Source organism: Spinacia oleracea, chromosome 3, assembly GCF_020520425.1.
Source record: "Spinacia oleracea cultivar Varoflay chromosome 3, BTI_SOV_V1, whole genome shotgun sequence".
Taxonomy (NCBI): Eukaryota; Viridiplantae; Streptophyta; class Magnoliopsida; order Caryophyllales; family Amaranthaceae; genus Spinacia; species Spinacia oleracea.
In genome coordinates, this window is record NC_079489.1 from 46,442,800 (window position 1) to 46,463,272 (window position 20,473).

The 20,473-nt window shown below is 38.1% G+C and overlaps 1 protein-coding gene across 1 annotated transcript; it reads right to left on the reverse strand.

The window, feature by feature from the left end:
• Positions 1–740: 740 nt before the first annotated feature.
• On the reverse strand, positions 741–18,992 carry LOC110793423 (uncharacterized). The gene is made up of 4 exons (XM_056840251.1): positions 18,785–18,992; positions 2,290–2,568; positions 1,751–2,205; positions 741–1,666 (listed from the first exon to the last, which is right to left on the reverse strand). The coding sequence occupies exons 1-4, from the start codon at positions 18,861–18,863 to the stop codon at positions 947–949; spliced, it is 1,533 nt and encodes a 510-aa protein (XP_056696229.1). The 5' UTR covers positions 18,864–18,992; the 3' UTR covers positions 741–946.
• Between the last annotated feature and the right edge of the window lie 1,481 nt (positions 18,993–20,473).

The following is a 20,473-nucleotide window of genomic DNA, read 5'->3' on the forward strand; positions in this document are numbered from 1 at the left end:
TATGGACTCATGACACCAGAGCAGAACGACGTCGAACTTAGTGAAAACCTCGACAACATAGAAGACTTCAGAGAAGCAGCGTTGATAAGAATGGCGTCGCAACAGCAGATTGTGGCAAAATGCTTCAAAAAAAAACGTCAAAATAAAAATGTTCAAGGAGGGCGACTGGGTGTTGCGCAAAGTGTTCCAAAACACAAAAGAGTTAAACGCAGGTAAACTCGCGCCAGCTTGGGAAGGACCATACTTGATCGATAAAATCGTCGGAAAGGGGGCATACAGGCTCGTCACCAAAGACGGCAAGTCGGTCCCCCGAAGCTGGAACGCTACACATCTTAAACTCTACCATTTTTGAAATCTCGTCGTAACCAATTTTATCAGCCATCGTATCGTCGTCTTTATTTTTCTTTATCGTTTTATTTTCGTTTAAAAACCATTACTGACTTAAGCATCGGAGGGCCGTTGGCATCCCCAACGGCCAATCCTCCTAGCAACCCATGTTTTCTTTTGTAGAGTGCAAGACGCACGACGAATGATATCCATAAGCAACAACGTACGACTCAGAACGAGATCGCGAGAGACAACGAACAAACAGCGCAGGTATGATTTTACACATCAGTCGATTCAATACTTATTACTTCCAAAGCATCTACTACACGAAACTAAGGCATCAAAACGCGACGGGATAACCATAAGGAACAAACGACTAAGGAAAAGAAAAACAAACTTATCATACACAACGCGCGACCCCTAAGGCCACGACTTCCGAAATTCAAACACAAAATATTATCCAAACACCGCGCCGCCGCCACCGACGACGAATAAAAACATTCAAAACACGAAAACAAAACACAAGTCATCCAAACCACCTCGTCGTCGCCATCGACGACGAGTAAAGAAGTTCACAAACAAAACACAAAAACCAACAGAAATTCGAAACTACAAACTATTACATCCCTTCTTCCTGAGTAGAGGCCACGGCCTTCTGCTCCGACCCTTGCTCTGGGGGCACGACTGGCACCTCCACCGACGCCACGTCCAACGTCTCCTCTTGAGAAGCGACGGCAAAAGCCTCCTCTTCGCACCCAACAGCTAAAACCTCCCCCTCTTGGTCCGGAACAGGCGCACTCACCACCAACAAAGCCGCATCCACCTCTGTCGCCTCAGTACTGGGAGTGTCAGCCGTCTCTGCTAACTCTTCCGGATCCACCACAGGCACCGACAGGTCAGCCATGGTACCGCCATTAGCCAGATAGTCGTCCACCTCCTTCTGACACGGCCAAAGGCTAGTCTCCCCAATCAAGCAGGAGTACATCATCTGCGCCCGCGTCCTCCATATAGCGAGAGCCTCGACGTCCTTCGCCTCCTCCTGCAGGGCGTCGTACAAGCTCCTCAATCCATCTAACTCCTCCGTCGTCGAGGCCAGCTCTTCCTTCACTTTCTCCAGATCTTTAGCCACGTCGGCTAACTGCTTATCCTTACCTTTTAATTGGTCACCCTTGGCCTTAACCACCGCAGCAAGGTCCACGACCTTCTTCTCAGCAGCCTTCCACTTCGCTTCCCACGACGCGACCGCCTTCTTCGCCGTCGCCGTCAGCTGCCTCGCATTCGTCACCTCGTCGCACAGCAACGAACATTGCCTACGTACAACCAAGGCAGCCTGCGACGCCTGCGCAAAACCAATGCCAAAACAGATTTACACAACACACATCTTTCGCAAACAAAAAAGAAGAAAAAACTAAATAAAACTCACCCGCAGACTAAGTTCAGCAGCGTCCGACGCGACAGGAAGAGGATCCACCTCGTGATATCGGTACGTCGTAGGCAAGATCAAGCGATCAGCGAAAGGCCATATAACCGACGCCTCTTCATCACCCAAGAAGCTTGGGGGCAAAGTGATAACCGTATCCTCGACAGGATCCGTCTCGGCAGGACGCTTCTTGGCCGACGAAGTAGACACCTTACTAACGTCGACAGCAGCAGACGACGCCTTGAACGGCTGTGGAGGCGATGACGAAGCAATCGGATGAAAGCCTTCGGCTCCTATGACGACAGGCGTCTCGGCCGACGAACCTATCGCAGAAAACCGAGGTACGACCGTCATACCTCGTCCACCAGAAGTCGAGGACGACCTCAATCGCTTCCTTGCGCGCTCCTGAATCTCGCTCCGAGACATCCTTGACACAGGCCTAGACGACAGAGTGTGCTCTACACCCAATACAAAAGATCAAGGTCAAACACTATCCAAAGCAAAAATATATACAAACCCCGAAATAAACAAACGTCAAATACCTGAGTTGTCAGCCATATCGCCTACTTCACCTTCGGCAGACGATGAGTTTGCCACTACCTCTTCAAGCAAATCCAACCTTTTCCGACGACGAGTCAGTTGACCTGATTCCTCGTCTATTTCCTCCTCCTCGGCGACGTCGCCTGACCGGTTCGCCTCCTGCTCGTCTAAAAACTCTCCGTCACGACTAAAAGACCTATCCTCGACAGAATAACCCAAGAATTTCCGATACTTATCCTCAGAATCAGCGTTCAACTCAGTCAACGACGACGCCTTGACGACTGCAAAACAAAACCAAGTAAGGCGACGTTCAGTAAAACGACGAGAAACAAAGAAAAAACGACACATTTACCTTCCGTCGTCCATCCCTCGACCAAAAACCGCCCTTTATCTCCCAGAGAATCTTTGCCTACGAAGACAAAACGACTCTGCCAACCCCTGTCGTTCACACCTAAACCAACACCTAAGTTCGTCTTCCCCTTCTTCGTGACCAAGGTATACCTACAACACTTCTGCAGCGCTAGGTCGTAAGTATACATCAAGTCAGACAGGTCAAACGGCGTACGCCAGTTCGCAGTAACTCCGTGCACCACCGTGAAAACCCGCCATATCTGGGGCATCAACTGACCCGGGCTCAAATGGAAAACCTCGATAAAGGACCTAACTAGAGAAGTGAAAGGAAATTTGAAGGCAATTGTGAACGGATACTCATACATAACCACATACCCCTCTGGACAGTCAAAAGCTTCCTCATCCGAGCCGGGAATCTTCACTTCCGCCGACGGCGGCAAACCAGCAAGTTCAATAAACGCCGCCGGATCCACCACAGTAGAATATATCGGGTTAAGGGACTTAACCCGAGTGGAACCCGACTCCCCCTTTCCTCTCGCTACAACCGACTTAGATCTACCCATCTCACTTACAGAAATCTACAAGAAAATCGAAGAAAGAAAGCAAATTTTACCTGAAATCGAACAAACTCAGTGCGAAAATCGACTTCGCTTTCTCCCTCTTCTCTCTCCTGCTTTCGGATCTAGAATTTTTTTGAAAAAACTTGGTGTGAAGAACTTTATTGCATGTCGCGAATTGGTATTTATTACTCTGGAATTCTGAACGGTTTTATCCCACGAACTGGGCAGTTGAAGACGGTTTTGCTTTTTAAATTTGAATTGTTTCTTTTGCTTTGTGTGACTCCGGAAATTCACAATTGGGGGCAAACTGTTATCCCACTTTTTGGACTAACGACATAACCGCTCTAACGTTTGATCATGTCGTGTCAGCCAGGCTCTGTCGTGTCGCAGGTAAACACAGCTCCAGGGAGATACGTCCGACGTAGCATCGTACGACGAGGCATAAACGACGAAGGACGGGCGACAACGTATAGGCAGCTGAGACGCGTCCTCAAGGAACAAGTTGATAAAGATAAGTTAACCTAAAGCCCATGATAGGCAGCGCCGTCACACTAGCAAGAATGAGTCCAAGACATGCGCGAGAAGCGCGGAGGTGGTTGAAGACTAAAGAGACGTGTGACAAAGATATCCCTATCTTTGTGGGATTCTCTCAACCGACTGGACCGTTGGAAATATCCTATAAAAGCACGAAGATGAGGATAAGCGAAGGACGTTCACTCAAGCATTACAACTCTCAAGCTATCAAGTGTTTTAGCATTCATTGTTATATTTTATTTTCAGCATTAATTCTCAGAGAAAAGCATAAACAATCATACAGAATACTTAGTGGATTGATAGCCTCATAGCTATCCGCGGTTTTTTACCTTATTCCTGGGTTTTCCGCGTCAACACTCCTCTGTGTCGTGTCCCTTTATTTGTGTCGTTAATTCTTTGCTTAGTTAGTGTCGATCCTAGCCGAAAGTCGCCCCCATACGAATTTTGGCATAAACAGTAACCACCAAAAATAAAAGTGGTGCGGTGGTGGCTTGCTGGCAGCGATACCATGGATGATGCCTTGCCAATATAGAATTCTACATTGATCTTCAATGAAGAAAAATAAAAGCTAATAGTGACATACATGTAGTTAGTAATTATTTCTCAAATGCCAACCCTTTTAAAAGAAATTAATTAATTCTCTAATAATTTTCCTGTATAATTTACTCCTTAAACCTTCATAATAAATCTACCCGATCCATACGAGGCATAAGAGCTAGCTTTTAAGTTTCCCCCTTCCTTAAGAATGGGATAAGAATGCATCACTTTTGATACTCTTAGCCTCAAACGAAAGGGAATTTTTCAAAGTTCCAAACACGAGTAAAGAAAAAGGCGGACTGGTATTTTGTTATCCTAGATATGTTTTCCACTCCATATACAATCATGAGTACACTCCGTCCGTTTCAATTTAATCATCCTACGAAGGTTATCACACAGTTTTTTGTGATGAATTATTGTAGGGTTATTTATTTACTAGTATATTAATAATAAGGTAAAAACTAGTGGAAGGAACTTTTAATTAATGTGAGAGGACGGTAACTCCCGCCTTATATAACCTTTTATTTAGTGGGTCGAGAAGGAAAAAATATTAGTGGGTCTATAAAATAAAAGGAAGAGTGACAATTCAATTGGGATGAGCGTAAATGAAAAATGTGACGATTATATTAAACTTGGACGAAGAAGTATATGTAAGGATATCATAAGCATAACACTGAAATATAAACTATTATATTTTCCATGTTGGTTCTGTTAGGGTTTTGATGAACCTATTTAGTTGAATATCAGGACACTTCTTTAGATCACCCAAACATGTTAATATTGAATCTAAATGTAAATCAAATAGGCCTATTGATGTGTGCCTCCTTCGACCAAGAACGAAAATCAACTCTAAGCGCATTGCTCCTCTGATCTACTCATTCCATACGATACGTTTGAACCGCCATGAGAGGGGTTAGGTACAACTATGAAGGAAGAAATCTTCTCTCTCTCAAAGTGTTTATTTTGGTTTTAGGGAAATAGGTGAGAACAAACGTTAACTTTTCTAAGTAAAAAAAAAGCATGCATGTATTGCTTGGATGTTATGAGCATGTATACCATAAAATAACATTGGTAGTACCTTTCAAAGTAAAGCTAGTTATACGACCTCTCATATCAACCATAAAAATAACTATTGTTTATGCATGATGCATGCACCAAATTTTATATGAATATTGTAATTATATAAAACAAAGGTCATACAATGTATCTAGTTGATTAGCTAAATGAAAATATTTTGTATTTCTGATTGAAATGATATTGTTCTAAGTACAATATTATTTTTAACAATAAATCAAATTTTACACATTAGTAAGAATATAATAGATACAGAGTATTTATAGGGGACGCCACATTAAAAGTCGTAGATCTCAAGAATTCCCTTATAGAATAGAGTTGTAAAACCGTAAACAATGTCAAAAATAATAATAGAGAAACCAAAACTGGGAAAAATGCAAATATCTAGTAGTGAAATTTAGATGCATAAGGTTTTTTTTTTTTTGTTTATTTACTTCATACAGTAAAATTACCCATGTAACCATTACAATAAATTAAAATTTTGAACACTAATGATTTAAACATATACTTCGTACATAACATAGTTTAAAAATTAAGGCCAACATAAAATAAAAATATAAAAAATATAATATATAAGATCTAACGAACTTGACAATATAAGTATATATATTAAATTAGAAATGATAAATGAGAAATAATGTGTTCAAGGGCACTTGGGTTCTCCCTTGGAGTTCTTCTTATCTCTGTAGCAAGGACACTCATCCTTATTACCAGATGTTCCAGATGGTACACAATGACAATCTTCACAGCATATTCCACAATATTTCAAGCACCTGTCTTTATATGCTGCTTTTGAACACCTGGTATTGCATTTCGAGTCGCAAAATTCTGAGAGAATAAAGAATAGTAAAATATCATATTCGTAATTGAAACATTTCCAATTTTTTTTTTTTTTAACCATATTATGAATAATTGTAAACTTATGATGGTCGACCATATTATCTGAATAACTAAAAATACCATATTTTATAATACACTTTTTGTAACTTATCACGTTTAATTTTCGGATATTTCATGAAATACCCCCGAGGTTTAAGTTAATTCACCAGGTACCCTCGTTGTTTCAGTAATCTACCAGGTACCCCTCAGGTTTCATTTTCTCGCATGACTTAACCCTGTCGTTAAGTGGCCGTTAGAAACTTTTTTTCACCAGGTACCCTCGTAATTTATTTCACCAGGTACCCCTGAGGTTTTTTAGATTTTCACCAGGTGCCCTTGTGCTTTATGGTAATTTCACCAGATACCCCTGCTCACCAACGGCTAGTTTTTTTAAAAAAAACTAGTCGTTGGTAAGCCTTCTCTATTTAAAGGGGGAGCCGCTGCAACTCTTCACTACAAATTTCTGTTCTTCCCCTTAACCAACTCATATTTTCCCTAATTCCCAACTCACCTTCAAATGAGCTCATATTCTCAATCCCAATCTTCTTCTACAACGTATGAATCCTCATACGTTGTAGTTCCAAACAAAACATGCAACATATGTGGGAAAAAATTTGCAATAAGAAGTTCTGAAACAATGAAAAATCCTCAAAGACTATATTACAAGTGTGACTTATGTGACAACTTCAAGTGGTGCAAGGGAAGCATTGAGCAACCACTGCCAATCAGAAACAACAGAGGTAGCACAAAGGAAGGAGAAATTGAAGAAAACAGAAGCTTGGATGAAGAAATTCACCAAATGAAGAAGAAACTCAAGAAGCAAAAGAAATTAATGCATGGAACTATCAAAATTGGCATTGTAATGTTTTTTATTCTAGTATTTGTAATGAGAAAGTGAATGATGACATTTCATCAATAATATGATATTTCATTTCCGAATTAAGTAGCTTTACAAAAGTGTGCCCCCGACACGCAAAAACTTTAAGTGTAGCTCTACAAAAACTTGCTCCCATTGGCAAAAGATATACATGATAAGTTTAGCAAAAAGTTATGCATAAATCACAAAATCAAGTACGCTTCCTTTTTCCCTTACTTGATGCATTACGTTGTTGCTGTGAACTGGAAGCACCTTGATCTCCCCCTTGCTGTAAACCAGCTGCACCAGAACCAGCTGCACCAGCAGAACCAAAAGCACCAGCAGCAGCAGCAGCAGCAGCCTTCTTTTGCTTTGCAGTGGCCCCACCTCTGCATGTCCTTGCATTGTGTCCCACCTCCTTGCACTTACCACACCTCACAGTGCTATTTCTCTTTCCCCTTTTTGGATCATGTTTACCTCTTTTTCTCAGGTTAGGGGGTCTACCTGATGCTCTCTTCATGGGTGGTGGGAGGATAATAGGAAGGTCAAAAGAAGGCCATTGGGTTGGGTCAGGCATGGGGTGTATGTGCTCTGAGTAAGTTAACTTGTATGCTTGCCCTTTGAAGTAGTGAGACACAAAATCAGTAGCCTCAAGTCTTTGGTGGTAAATAACCCTAAGGCCATGTCTGCAAGGTATGCCAGATATTTGCCATACTCCACAACCACAAGTCCTTGCATCAAACTTAATAGGGTATTTGACAGCCCCCTCTTTCACTTCATATTCCCCTCCCCCAGCAACTGTTACAGAACAAAACCTGGTGAAACTAGCCGTTGGTGAGCAGGGGTATCTGGTGAAATTACCATAAAGCACAAGGGCACCTGGTGAAAATCTAAAAAACCTCAGGGGTACCTGGTGAAATAAATTACGAGGGTACCTGGTGAAAAAAAGTTTCTAACGGCCACTTAACGGCAGGGTTAAATCATGCGAGAAAATGAAACCTGAGGGGTACCTGGTAGATTACTGAAACAACGAGGGTACCTGGTGAATTAACTTAAACCTCGGGGGTATTTCATGAAATATCCGTTTAATTTTCTTTTTTTGAAACTTATCACCTTAAACTTTGAATATTACCACAAGTTAACAGTTTGTGCTAAGTAAACCCACATAACTGATAATTTTCGTTTTCCTATAATTTTTTCCTTATTTTAACGAATTTCCACTCTAACCAACTATTCTCACACTCCATATTAATTTCTCAATGTCTTCTCTTCAATTCCCACACTCCATATTCAACCACCTTCCTAGAAAAATCATGCTTACTAGTTCATAATCAACTCAATAGTATATAATCTATACAAATATTTTAAAACACAATATTTTACTTGCCATATATCCACTTCTAGGATTTCTATTTTTTTTCTTTAATTTATTACCCTTGGTAACCTAATTTTACTTTGATTTTTTTTTTTAAATGCATCATTCTCCATATATTTTTCATTAATGTTACTTACATTCATAACATCCTATTTCATCATTGGTAGAATAAATTGATTAGTTCATTGTCCCTTCAACTTGTATATCAAAGTATTTTGAAATACATAAACATGGTTAAACTATATAACCGTGCACAACACGGGTTAAAAATTATTTGCAATTAACTAACCAATTAATCGAAGAACCCTAATTTTACCAAAATATAAGAATGAGTCTTAATTGCACACAAATGATATCAATTTAATCCATAGTTGAGTGATTCACAACCCTAATTACTACTAATTCTTTTTTCAAAATTTCCCTACAAATCACATTCAATGTTTTAACTTGAATTACTATGAGTTGAGTAGAAATTTCAAATTTAATGAAGTCAATTAAAGAAGAAAATAAAATGTAGCGATAAACCATGGATAATAAGAAAAATAGAAGGAGGTAAATAAAAACCAAAGTGTAATCACTACATATGGAGAGAAAAAATGAGGGAGAGACCCTTCTACCACTACCAGACCCGTCGGAGAAGCCACTAGGTGAATCCTCATTCATTCAGCAGGTTCAACAAGGTCAAAGTAGCATCCGAAGCAGCTTGTAGGTAAGTTCCCACCCACCCACCCACCCACCCACTTCCTACCTCCAACATCTCCAACAATCATCACCCCAAGCCATTCCAAGACAAATAAATAGGAAGGGATGGTTCTTTCATCCAACCTCTTTTCTTTAAACTCCATTTTTTCTTCCAACCCACCCCCCAATTTCAACAGTTCTATAGAATTCTTCATCCTCGTTTCGGAAGAGGAAGCCAAGCCCCTCGTGTCTCAATGGGATAACTCGTTGATTATCAAGGTTTTTGGGAAATCGTTCTCTATCGAGTATCTCTTCACCTCACTCTAAATATTGTGGAAATGCTCTGGTAAAATTCAATTGATTGCGCTTGGAAGGCTTCTATAACATCTCACTTGGCTCCCCTGTTGAGAGATATTTGGTTCTCACGGCAAGACCATGGTTTATAAACAATTTTTGGCATTTATGCAACAATGGACCCCAGGTTTCAAACTGTCAGAAGCAAGTATATCAAAGGTGCCAGTTTGGATCTCCTTACCAGAGTTGGCAATAGAATTCCAAAAAATTTGAAATCCTACGAAAAATTGGAAATACGATTGTGCCCTTCCTAAAAGCAGATATTAGAGCTATTGAACAAAATAAGATGCGTTTTGCTAAGATGTTGGTGCTAATTGATCTTCTCTCCCCATTGAAAGAAATGTTATGGTTAGGATTGTTTAAACAAAGCTTGGAATTTGGTGAAATTCCATCCTTTTTCTTTGATTGCAAATCCATTGAGCATCCTAAACCTCATTGCTCGAAAGCTACAAATGTGGACCATGTGGTTGAAATGGACGTAGACACAGAGAAAGAGAAAGTAATTATGTCTATGGCCATGGAAACACCTATTACAGTGGCTTACCGACCCGAACAACAATGGCAGGAGGTCAAAATAGATGTTAAAGAAAGTTGTTGGTCAAACCATGGCAAAAAATGGAACTTAGATAAGGAGGAAAGCACTAGAAAATTCCAATTTGCATTCGTATAAAGGATGGTAAAATTCCACAATGGATCAAGGAAAGAAATCGAGGTATTAGGCCAGCCCCATAATAGAAAGGTACCATAACAAACATCAGGCGCATTATCAACCCAAAATTGTTTCCACACCCATCAAAAAAACCAACCTCTCTCCGACACCACTCTTTCGAATCTGACCCACCTCACTCTTTCACTTACCCACACCACAAACATAATCTCAAACCCTAGCTCTTCTCAAACCCTCTAGTGTTGTTGTTTATCTCTTTAGAAATACCTCTTCTCAACCCTCTAAAAAACCCACCACCTTCAACAAGCCCTTTCTCCTCAACACCAATGACCTCAACCAGCTCGGAAAGCTGCCCTGTAAAATGGGGATCAGATTCAAATCACGAAGTAGCTTCACCAAACCCGGAGATCACCCGTAAAATGATTCGCTTCGCAACCCCACAACCCAAATACAAAATACCATTCCAACAACCACCTCTCCCACTTCCATTTCCAGTGTTGTCTTATAGAGCTCCTGATTCGACGAATCATGCAATATTAACCGAAGCGCCGATCTTGACTGTTTCGAAGGTAATGTTCAATAATATATATTCCCTCAAAACCCCATCTCTATGATAACCCTCTCCTCGGCTCATATAAGGTCGTTTATTTTGGTGCCAGAGTTGGTCGAACCCCCCACCAAGATATTCTCATGGAACCGGGAAGAATGGGCCCAATTATAATAGATCTGTTGTTGGATGTCAGAGATCTTTAAGCAATTTGCCCAAGCTAACAGATGGTGGCTAAGGAAAGAGAAAAATACAAACAACCCGTTAATTATCCCAAAGGAGATATAGTTTATGGTAGACTCAACTTCACTTCTCCCTTAATCTCGACAAGATTATACGTTGATCTTAATATCCCTGAAAGAAATATTTTCTTACTTAAGAAACAAAGTGTGGGTGGGGTCAATAGTAGAGAGGTTAACCTCAGGTGAAAATTCAGAGCTTTGCGCTATAAGAGGAGGAGAAGTGGGTGTCCCAAGTGGTGATCACGTCGAGGGATAGGGAGCTACTCTGCATGGACACATGGGACTTTGCGGACGTCTTAAAGGTCATTAATCCAGCCACATTTGTGGAGAACTCGGTGCTTTACCCTACCCCTTTTAAAAATGATTATTGTCTCGTGGAATGCTCGTGGGATAGCTAGAAATGGGTTCAAAGAGAATGTGAAACACTTGATTGTTGTGCACACTCTAGATACTTTAATCCCCAGTGAAACAAAAACCTCTAGGGATCACACCAAATAGGCTGTTCAGGGTCTGCCTTTCGATAACTATGGACATGTTGAAGCAAAAGGATTATATGTGAGAATTCTTGTGTTGTGAAATTCATCTTTTGTGGATTTCCAATCCTTGGAGATGACCTCCATGCTATTCACGATGTGATCTAGGTAAAACACAATCTCATTATTTTCCGTTTTTCTTTTCTGCTATTTATGCTCAGAAGTAAAAGTTAGACTTGATATGTGGAGTGATCTTGTGAATTTGTCTGTTAATGTTAATTTTCCATGGATTTCCTTTGATGAATTAATAATATTACATGTCAATTTCAAAAATTAGGGGGTAGGCCAATTCGGTTAAGAAGGGCTACTAAGTATATTTCTTGCAAAGATAGTTGTGGTTTACTTGATATTGGCTTCATTGTTAATAGATTCACTTGGCCTAATAAAAGAAAAAATAAACCTATTTTTCAAAGGCTTGACAGAGCTTTGGTTAACATTTATGGTTACAAAAATGCGCTCCTCGACCCCCGAGGGGAGGAGCCGAAACAAGGAATTTCGCGTAAGGAAAGGTATTCGGCTGACCATTATCCCATTAATCTTACTTGTTTTAAAAATCAAATTCAAACTAGGGTGAAGGATTTTAGGATGGAACCTTTATGATATCTTCACAATGAATTTTATTTTATTTTGTTGAGACTGTGTGGGGTCAATCCCAAGGTTGTTTCCATTATAATTTGAAGCGAAGCCTGGCCTTAGAGTGGACTAATACCAATATTGTAAACATCTCTCATAAAAGGAAAGTTCTCTTAGTTAGGATTAAAGGTATCCATTCCGATTTAGAGTTTAGATCTAGGTGTAGGCATCTTCAAGACTTATATGATGAGGTGTCCAATCAACTCTTGTCCCTATACAAACAATAAGATTCGATCTTACTGGAAAATGAGAGCTAGGAAACTTTTTCTTACTAATATGGTGACCAGAACACTAAATTAATTCTTTCAAACTTCAGTTCTGGTTAGGAGGAAAATAAATAAAATTGAGAACTTGTCTTATGAGGTTGCTGAGGAGCTCCCCTAGAGCCAGATACATTCCAACTTTGTTACCTATTTTAATAAGATTTTGACCTCTAAAGAGGGTTTCAATGCTGTCCCCGTGCCTGTATCTTATGGCCATGCTATTGAGATTGTTTCCCCCCTCCAAAGGTGGGTTTCACCTTTCCCCCCACAAATCCCCGGGAGGTGATGGCTTTCATTCTCATTTATTCCAAAGTAATTAAAGTACTATGTGGAAGAACATATTTTCTTTTGTGTCCTCTTGTTTTGCCTCTAATGTTGTTCCCTCTGAGACTAATGATACTTCTATATGCCTTATCCCTAAGTCTGATAACCCTGAATCTATTAAACTATATAGACCCATTAGTTTGTGTAATATTAGCTACAAGATTGTGTCTAAAATGAAATTTAACATACATCAGCCTCTTCTTGACTCTACTATCTCTCCCAACCAAAACAGTTTTCTCTCGCGGAGAGGGTGTTATAACAATTACATTGCGGCCTGTGATATTCTCCATTATATGAAACTTCAAAAAGGAAAGAAAGATGGTTTGCTCTAAAACTTGATTTGGATAAGGCTCATGATAGAATTGAGTGGAGTTTTGATAGGTTCTACCTCTATATACATGGGTTTTATAAGGATTCCACTAACCTCATTATGAGTTGTGTTACTTCCACCACCTCTAGAATTAGAATTAAATGTGTGATGTCCGATTAGTTCAAGCTTGATAGAGGCCTTAGACAAGGAGACCCCATGTTCCTTTACATGTTTATCATTTTCATGGAATATCTCTCCTCCCTTATTGACCACTCCCATGTTGAAGGCAAGTGGAACCCTTTATTTATTAAGAAAAATGGAACTCCGATCACCCATCTCATGTTTGTTGATAGTTGATTCTTTTCGGGGCACTTCTTCTAATACCCTCAATTGTGCAATCTCCACTCTTGATACCTTTTGGGCATGTTTGTACTAAAGAATGAATGCTTCTAAGAGTAAGATTTACTTCCCTAGGAACACCTCTGATGGGGAGAAAGATTTGTTCCTCAACACCCTTTGTGTGTATGAAAGCCCTGACCTAAGGATCTACTTGGGTTTCCCCTCACAGATAAAATACCCTCTTACTCCCAAGAGAGTCACATTTCTAATAAAATTAGGGGTAAGAATGCTTCTTGGAAATCTAGGTATTTCTCGAAAGTTGGTAGACTTGTCCTTACTAAATCAACCACGCCTGTTGTTTCCAGTTATATCTCTGAAATCCTTGTTTCTTCATGAGAAAGATCTTGTTGATATTGATAATTTGTGTGCTAATTTCATCCGGATTCCTCTTCTAAAAGGAAGAGACCCCATCTTATTTCTTGTGACAGAGTTTGTTCCTCCTCCCACCTAGGTGGCCTTAATGAGAGGAAATTAGCCTCCTAAACCATTCTTCCATGATAAATATGTGTTGCAGAATTAATAGTGTTAAAGATCTTTTTTCCACCTTGGTTAGGGAGAAATATGATGATTCTAGATCCACCCCTGCCCCCTTTAACAAGGATCCCATATTTGACAGGATGTGGAAAATTTATGGACTGAATATGCTAATCTCAATGCTTGGTGTCTTGGTGATGGTTCCACTATTAAGTTTTGGATTGATAATTGGACAGATCACGAAGAGTTGTCTTCGAAATTTGATTCGATGCCCATTGTTAGAGAATGAAGCAACTGGGTGGTTAAGGATTTGGAATCTTCAAAACATCTGTTTACCTTTTCATCGTGACATAGTGACATATATGCTGGATTTATGCCATCCCCATACCATTGATAGGACTGACTTGACTTATTATTTGCTTGGTAAAGAGAATTTCTTTAACTCTAAAAAGTGTACTCCTTTCTTTGGAACAAGTCTCTCTCTCATCTAGGAAACAATAGGATTGCGATAACATTTAATGTTTGGATTGCCCCCCAAACTAAAATTCTTTACTGGGTTAATAATTTGGGATAGGCTTCTCACCTCTAGTCATCTAGATTATAGGAATATCATTCCCGTTTCTACGTATTTCTACCATCTATTCAGGGGATGTCATAGAGCTAGTGAGTTTTGGAGAGAAATTAAGATTGGTAGTAACTCCCGCATCAACCAAATGTCTTGTGTGAAAGAATGGTTATGGCATAACCTGAATTCTACAGAGGATTCTTAAGCTACGTGCCAAGAAAGAGGGTCAAGGAAGCGGATCACATTGCGAGAGAAACCATGCTAGTAATGCCAACTATCTTTACAGATGAGAATGTTAACCCCCTTTGAAGGTTAATGATGTTGTTCAAAAAAACACTAATTGTAGTTTTAATTTTGGTCCCAAGGACTTTGCCAACTCTAATGGCTAGGAGTTAGATATTGTAATAGTTGAACAAGTGCTCTTAAATTAATGTTGTGACTCTCTCTAAACCAAAAAATAATTAAAAAAAATTCAGGTTAGTCGACTCCTTATGAGAAAAAATTAACAGAAACACTTTTAAAGATGGCAAGTTTCAAAAACTGACTAATAAAATATGTTAACAATATCAAATCCTTTCGAAGTCGATCAACTTTTTTATCCATGAGAAAACAAGAACTTGAAGTGATAATTCATAGGGAAAATTACTTTAAAAATCCAACATTTTGATGATTTTCCATTAATAATCACCTATGAATTATTATCTAATAATCTAACTTTTACACCCCGTTCACTTTTAGTGCACCAAAATGATCGGGAACCTGCTAGAAAGGTCATTTTTTAAAATTATTTTTAATTAAAACTTGTTCCCTTCTTCTTTTATTTTCTTTTCGCTCCCCCCTTTCCCCGTCTATTTTTCTGGAGATTCCGTGGAAGCCAGCCATCCACCCCTTTTCTCTTTCCTCTCTCCACACCTCCTTCTCACCACCGCCCCTTCGCCTACTCACCATCCCGAACAACCACCAGACTACCCCTTCCTCTCTTTGTCTTCTTTTTATTTTCTGTCTTCCTAACCGTCATCGCCACAACATTCAACTCCTTGTTACGTACTGATGCTACTCTTCCCGAACTCTTCTCTCTCTCTCTCTCTCTCTCTCTCTCTCTCTCTCTCTCTCCTTTCGATCTCCTCTTTTTCTGGATGCTCCTCTAATTGTCTCACACCAATTATTCCATTTTATGAATCCCATGAAAGAAATCAGAAGATTTTAGCGTTATTAGTTTGAGATTTGATTACCCCAAGTCTTTCTATCCCCTCCTAAAATTTGTTATCTTCTTCAATTGATTGATTTTTTGGGTTTAATTTTCCTTTTGTTATTATGAATTTGGTTTTTCTTCAAGCTCCCTGGATCCTTTATTTTTGCTAACCTCCGATTTAATTAACAATAGAACACATACCTATGGCTTGGACCATTATTTATTGCAGTCAAGCTAAGAGGACATACAATCCATTTTGAGATTTATCATTTTTATTAAAATGAGGATTTTTCAAGATAATTAATCAACTAAACCACAATCTACCTTGCATCAAAAAATCAAAATAATAGAGACATTACATGCATTCAAGGACCCTACCTACAAAGCTAGAATAAGCTAACAATGTAGAAGGAAAAAAATGTAGAAGGTAGAAAGAAAAGTTAACAATGTAGAAGGGGGGGGGGGGGGGTTTGAATGCACGAGGAAGGAAATGAAAAGAATAAGGAAGAAAGAAAGAAAAAGAAACACAAATACTTTTTGAAAAATAAATAAATTAAAACGAATAGTTATATGACACGTGTTAGGTTATATGTTGTATCGGGCTGGTGACCGATTAGGTGCAATAAAAATTAATGGGATGTAAAGGTTGAATTATTATATAATAATCCTAATGTTGGAGTATTAACAGAAGATCGTCGAAAAGTTGGATTATTTAAAACAAAATTTCCAATTCATATCTAACTTTAAATTTAAACAAAACAATAGTAGCTTGGTTAAGTCCACGTTACTACGACTTTGCACAAAAATCCCAAAAACAAAAACTAAACTTGAAAATCGAAAAGACCAAATAGGTAACCACATAAAAATATATAATTTGTATTTAAAAAATACCTAATACCAAATTGAAAAGCGGATCAGCGTGTCTTCTGTGTAACCAGCCACTAGGGATGGCAATGGGTCCAAGACCCGATCCAGATCCAGTTGGACCCGGTCCATTTTTAAGGGTCTGGGTCCAAAAAAATTAGACCCTATGGATCTGGGGCGGATCTGGGTCTTTGTTCAATGGGGCGGGTCTGGGTCCGGGTCCAAGAATTAAAGATCCAGATCCGGTCCAGATCCGACCCACAGACCCATATATATAATTTTTTTTAATAAAATTTAAAATTTAAATATAATTCAATCTTTACGTGCTAAACTTTATTAAGTTCTTATGATACTAAACTATTTAAAAATTGTTTGACGTGACATATACATAATAATATTAGAAACTTTAAATACTTATTGTATTACAGGGCTAATATGATTTTTTTTCATAAACAAAATTAACGAATATTCCATACTTAGTGGTTTTATTAAAGCAACGTTACGTTTACATACAAAAAATGGGAGAAAAAATTACGTAATATAAGAAAAATGAGGGACAAATTTTTTTTGAAAAGAAATACGCTTAGACCCATTTAGGATCCAGATCCGACCCTAGACCCATTAGACCCAGTGAATCTGGGTCTGGATCTGATTTTTTTAGACCCAGCGGATCTGGGTCGGATCTGGATCCACCTCTTAAAAAGCGAGTCTGGGTCTGGATCTTGTCGGACCCGGTCCAGATCCGACCCATTGCCATCCCTACCAGCCACACCATCAACTTGTTGGTGTGACGTGCACGCGTAACTCCCTCGCGCGCAACTATTATGGAGAAGGTTGTAGACTGGTGTTACTTGACTTTCTATGACAATGTTACTTATATATTGTATTCGTTGTTACTTTTCTTGTTTCATTGCGGTTTAATGTTAGACGTTCCTTGTATAGACTGGTGTTACTTATACATTGTATTCGCTGTTACTTTTGTTGTTTTATTGCAGTTTCATGTTAGAGGTTCCTGGTATAGACTGATGTTACTTGACTTTCTATGCTGGTGTTACTTATACATTGTATTCGCAGTTACTTTTCTTGATTTAATTATTTCAATTTCATGTTAGAGGTTCCTTGTATAGAATGGTGTTACTTTACTTTCTATACTGGTATTACTTATACATTGTATTCGTTGTTACTTTTCTTATCTTATTGCAGTTTCATGTTAGAGTTTCCGTGAATAGACTGGTGTTACTTGACTTTCTATATATGCTGGTGTAACTTTACACCGTATTCGATGTTATTTTTCTTATTTTATTGCAGTTTATTCAATTTCATGTTAGAGGTTCCTTGTATAGACTGGTGTTATTTGAATTTCTATGCTGTTACTTTTCTTGTTTTATTCTAGGTTCTTCAATTTCATGTTAGAGGTTCCTAGCTAGAACAAACTGATGTTACTTGATTTTCTATGTTGATGTTACTTTTAGTTATTATAGTTTCTTCAATTTCATGTTAGAGGTTCCTTGTATAGACTGTTGTTACTTGATTTTCTATGCTGGTGTTACTTATACATTGTATTCGTCGTTACTTTTCTTGTTTTATTGCAATTTCATAATAGAGGTTCCTTGTAAAGTGTGCTGTTACTTTGTTTTTTATACTGATGTTACTTTTATATCCCATTCACCAATGTGTTGAGCTTTAAACAAATTGAGCTTATTTATAAGTGTGAACACGTCGTTGGTGTGGCTGGTCACATATAAGATTTGAGGAAAGCGGATATACAAATTGACCAAATTTTATTTAATTTTTAATTTTTTTTATAGTAAAAGTAATCCAATAATAAAAAGTCATACGACATCCATAAAAAAAAATTGAATCTAACAAAGACATAACAAATCGAATCAAATGAGGCTTACTTAATCAAAATTATGATCATCGAGTAAATCTTGGACTGTAGGACATCTCTCGAACATATTTCTGGAATATACAGTCTTTTCTTAAACCGACCGAATTTAAAATAGCTAGTTATGAAGTACTTGTATAATATTTATACCCTTCTTTTTCCCTCTCATTTATTTAAGTGTACTGAAAATTTAATTTATTTAACCTCCTGTTGATGTTGGATGCTACTGGCCTACAGTTCTTGATGATGTATTAATTTGGCGTTGCTGCCTACAAATCTACTGTGAATTTGAATTTGGAATTCGGCATTCCACATTTTTGAGGAGGTTGTAGCTTCACATACTAATAACAATAACTAGATAAAAAAATAAACAAAAAAAGAGGTAATTAAATTACCTGAGGCTGCCATTGTAGTATCTACCAAAGTAGCAGCAAGAAGAGCCACAACCAACAGAGATACAATAACAATCTTCATTTTCCTTAATTGAGTAGTTTCCGAACATAGACTTGAAATTAGATTTGTTAGGAGAGAATTATTGTGTGAGAAGTGCAATTTATATTCTACAAGGAAGAAATACTTAACTAGGAAAAACGTAAGGGTAAGTCTAAAGCATTTGATGAGCATTCTTTGTGCAACAACGAAACGTATAACTTACACGTAGTACAGCCATGTTTTTTGGATGATTATTCTAAATTAATACTTCCTCCGTTCCGGAAATATCGCACCACACTATTCACACAACGACTTTGGCCATTTTTTGTGATTCGCACGTAAGAAAATTTTAGTCATGTGGGTCATGTTAGATCCGTATTTGATATATATTTTCTAAATATTAATTTTTTATAATTTTTTTACTTGCACACGATTTGAGATATTAAGAGTCAAAGTAATGGTTATAGGAGTAAAAGTCAACCATGGTGCGATATTTCCGGAACAGAGGAAGTATACAAATTTTTATTTAAAGGTGATGTACAATAAAACCATCATATCCTCGACCTATCTACTGCTGCAGGACCGGGGCTATAATTACGCCACGACAATCGGACCCTGTGCCATTTCTCAAAATGAGGCCCTCTATCCATTACTTTAACTTTTTTAAAAAAATTCCAGTTTTCATTAAACAAAAATTTCAAACGGTTAATTAAAATTTTCAAAATTAAAAATTTCCTAATCCATTAATATATCTTTTTCCACTAGATTTATGCAATTGTGCAACATAATTAACACACACAGACAAACTCGATTATTAAAGCTTTTATAAAACTCGAAATTGAGTACATACTCCATTTCAAAATCAATTAGTGTATATACATAATTAATCTTTTGGATAAAACTCAGTGAAAAATAACAGTTTTATTATCAGTGTCATTATAACATTGAAGATTTATCTGTTGAAAATGTTACTCCCTCCGTTTCTTTTTGTTCTTTATTTTTTCTTTTTTGGATGTTTCAAAATGTTCTTTACATTTCCATTTATATTATCACATAAATGATTTAATATTCTATCAAAATTTGTGTTAAATGATTATTTTAACCAATTAAAGACATTAAGTCATTTAATCTCTCACACTTTTCTACTAGGACATTAAATTTTTCTCATTTTCCCAATATCAGATTAGATGAATATGCATGTGTTCCCAATGTTTCACTCGGTCAAAGACAACTCTCACGCGAAAATCAAGCAAAATGTGATGGTAAGGGGGATCGAACTCGGACACTTACTGTAACAACCCATTACCCTAACCAATGCTCCAGTTTAATTTTTATGCATATTTAGGAAACCATTTACACTATATTTAAAATTAAAATTTGGGGGTCCTGTTCCGTCACTCACCCCGCACCGCCCTAGAATCGTCCCTGTACTGCTGTAGTATTAATGATCACCCTATACAAAATATTTTAAGGGTTTCTGGCTTTACAGTGGGAGCTTCTCCCATCAAGTATCTAGGGGATCTATTTAGCCCTTGAAAATTCAAGGCAAGTGATGTCCTCGTAGACAAAATGGTTGCTAGAATTAAGGAGGGATAGGTGTTGTCAATTTTAATTGCGCGACACCAAAAATGTTTTAGTCCCATTTTGTAACA

What these genes read in the sequence shown, in the direction of transcription:
- LOC110793423 (XM_056840251.1), bottom strand. Translation starts at nt 18,863, where the DNA reads ATGAAGATTGTTATTGTATCTCTGTTGGTTGTGGCTCTTCTTGCTGCT. An exon ending in TACTACAATGGCAGCCTCAG is followed by an intron (nt 2,569 to 18,784) that starts GTAATTTAATTA and finishes TTTGTTTTGCAG; the next exon opens with TCGTCAAGGCGTCGTCGTTG. An exon ending in CGATATGGCTGACAACTCAG is followed by an intron (nt 2,206 to 2,289) that starts GTATTTGACGTT and finishes TATTGGGTGTAG; the next exon opens with AGCACACTCTGTCGTCTAGG.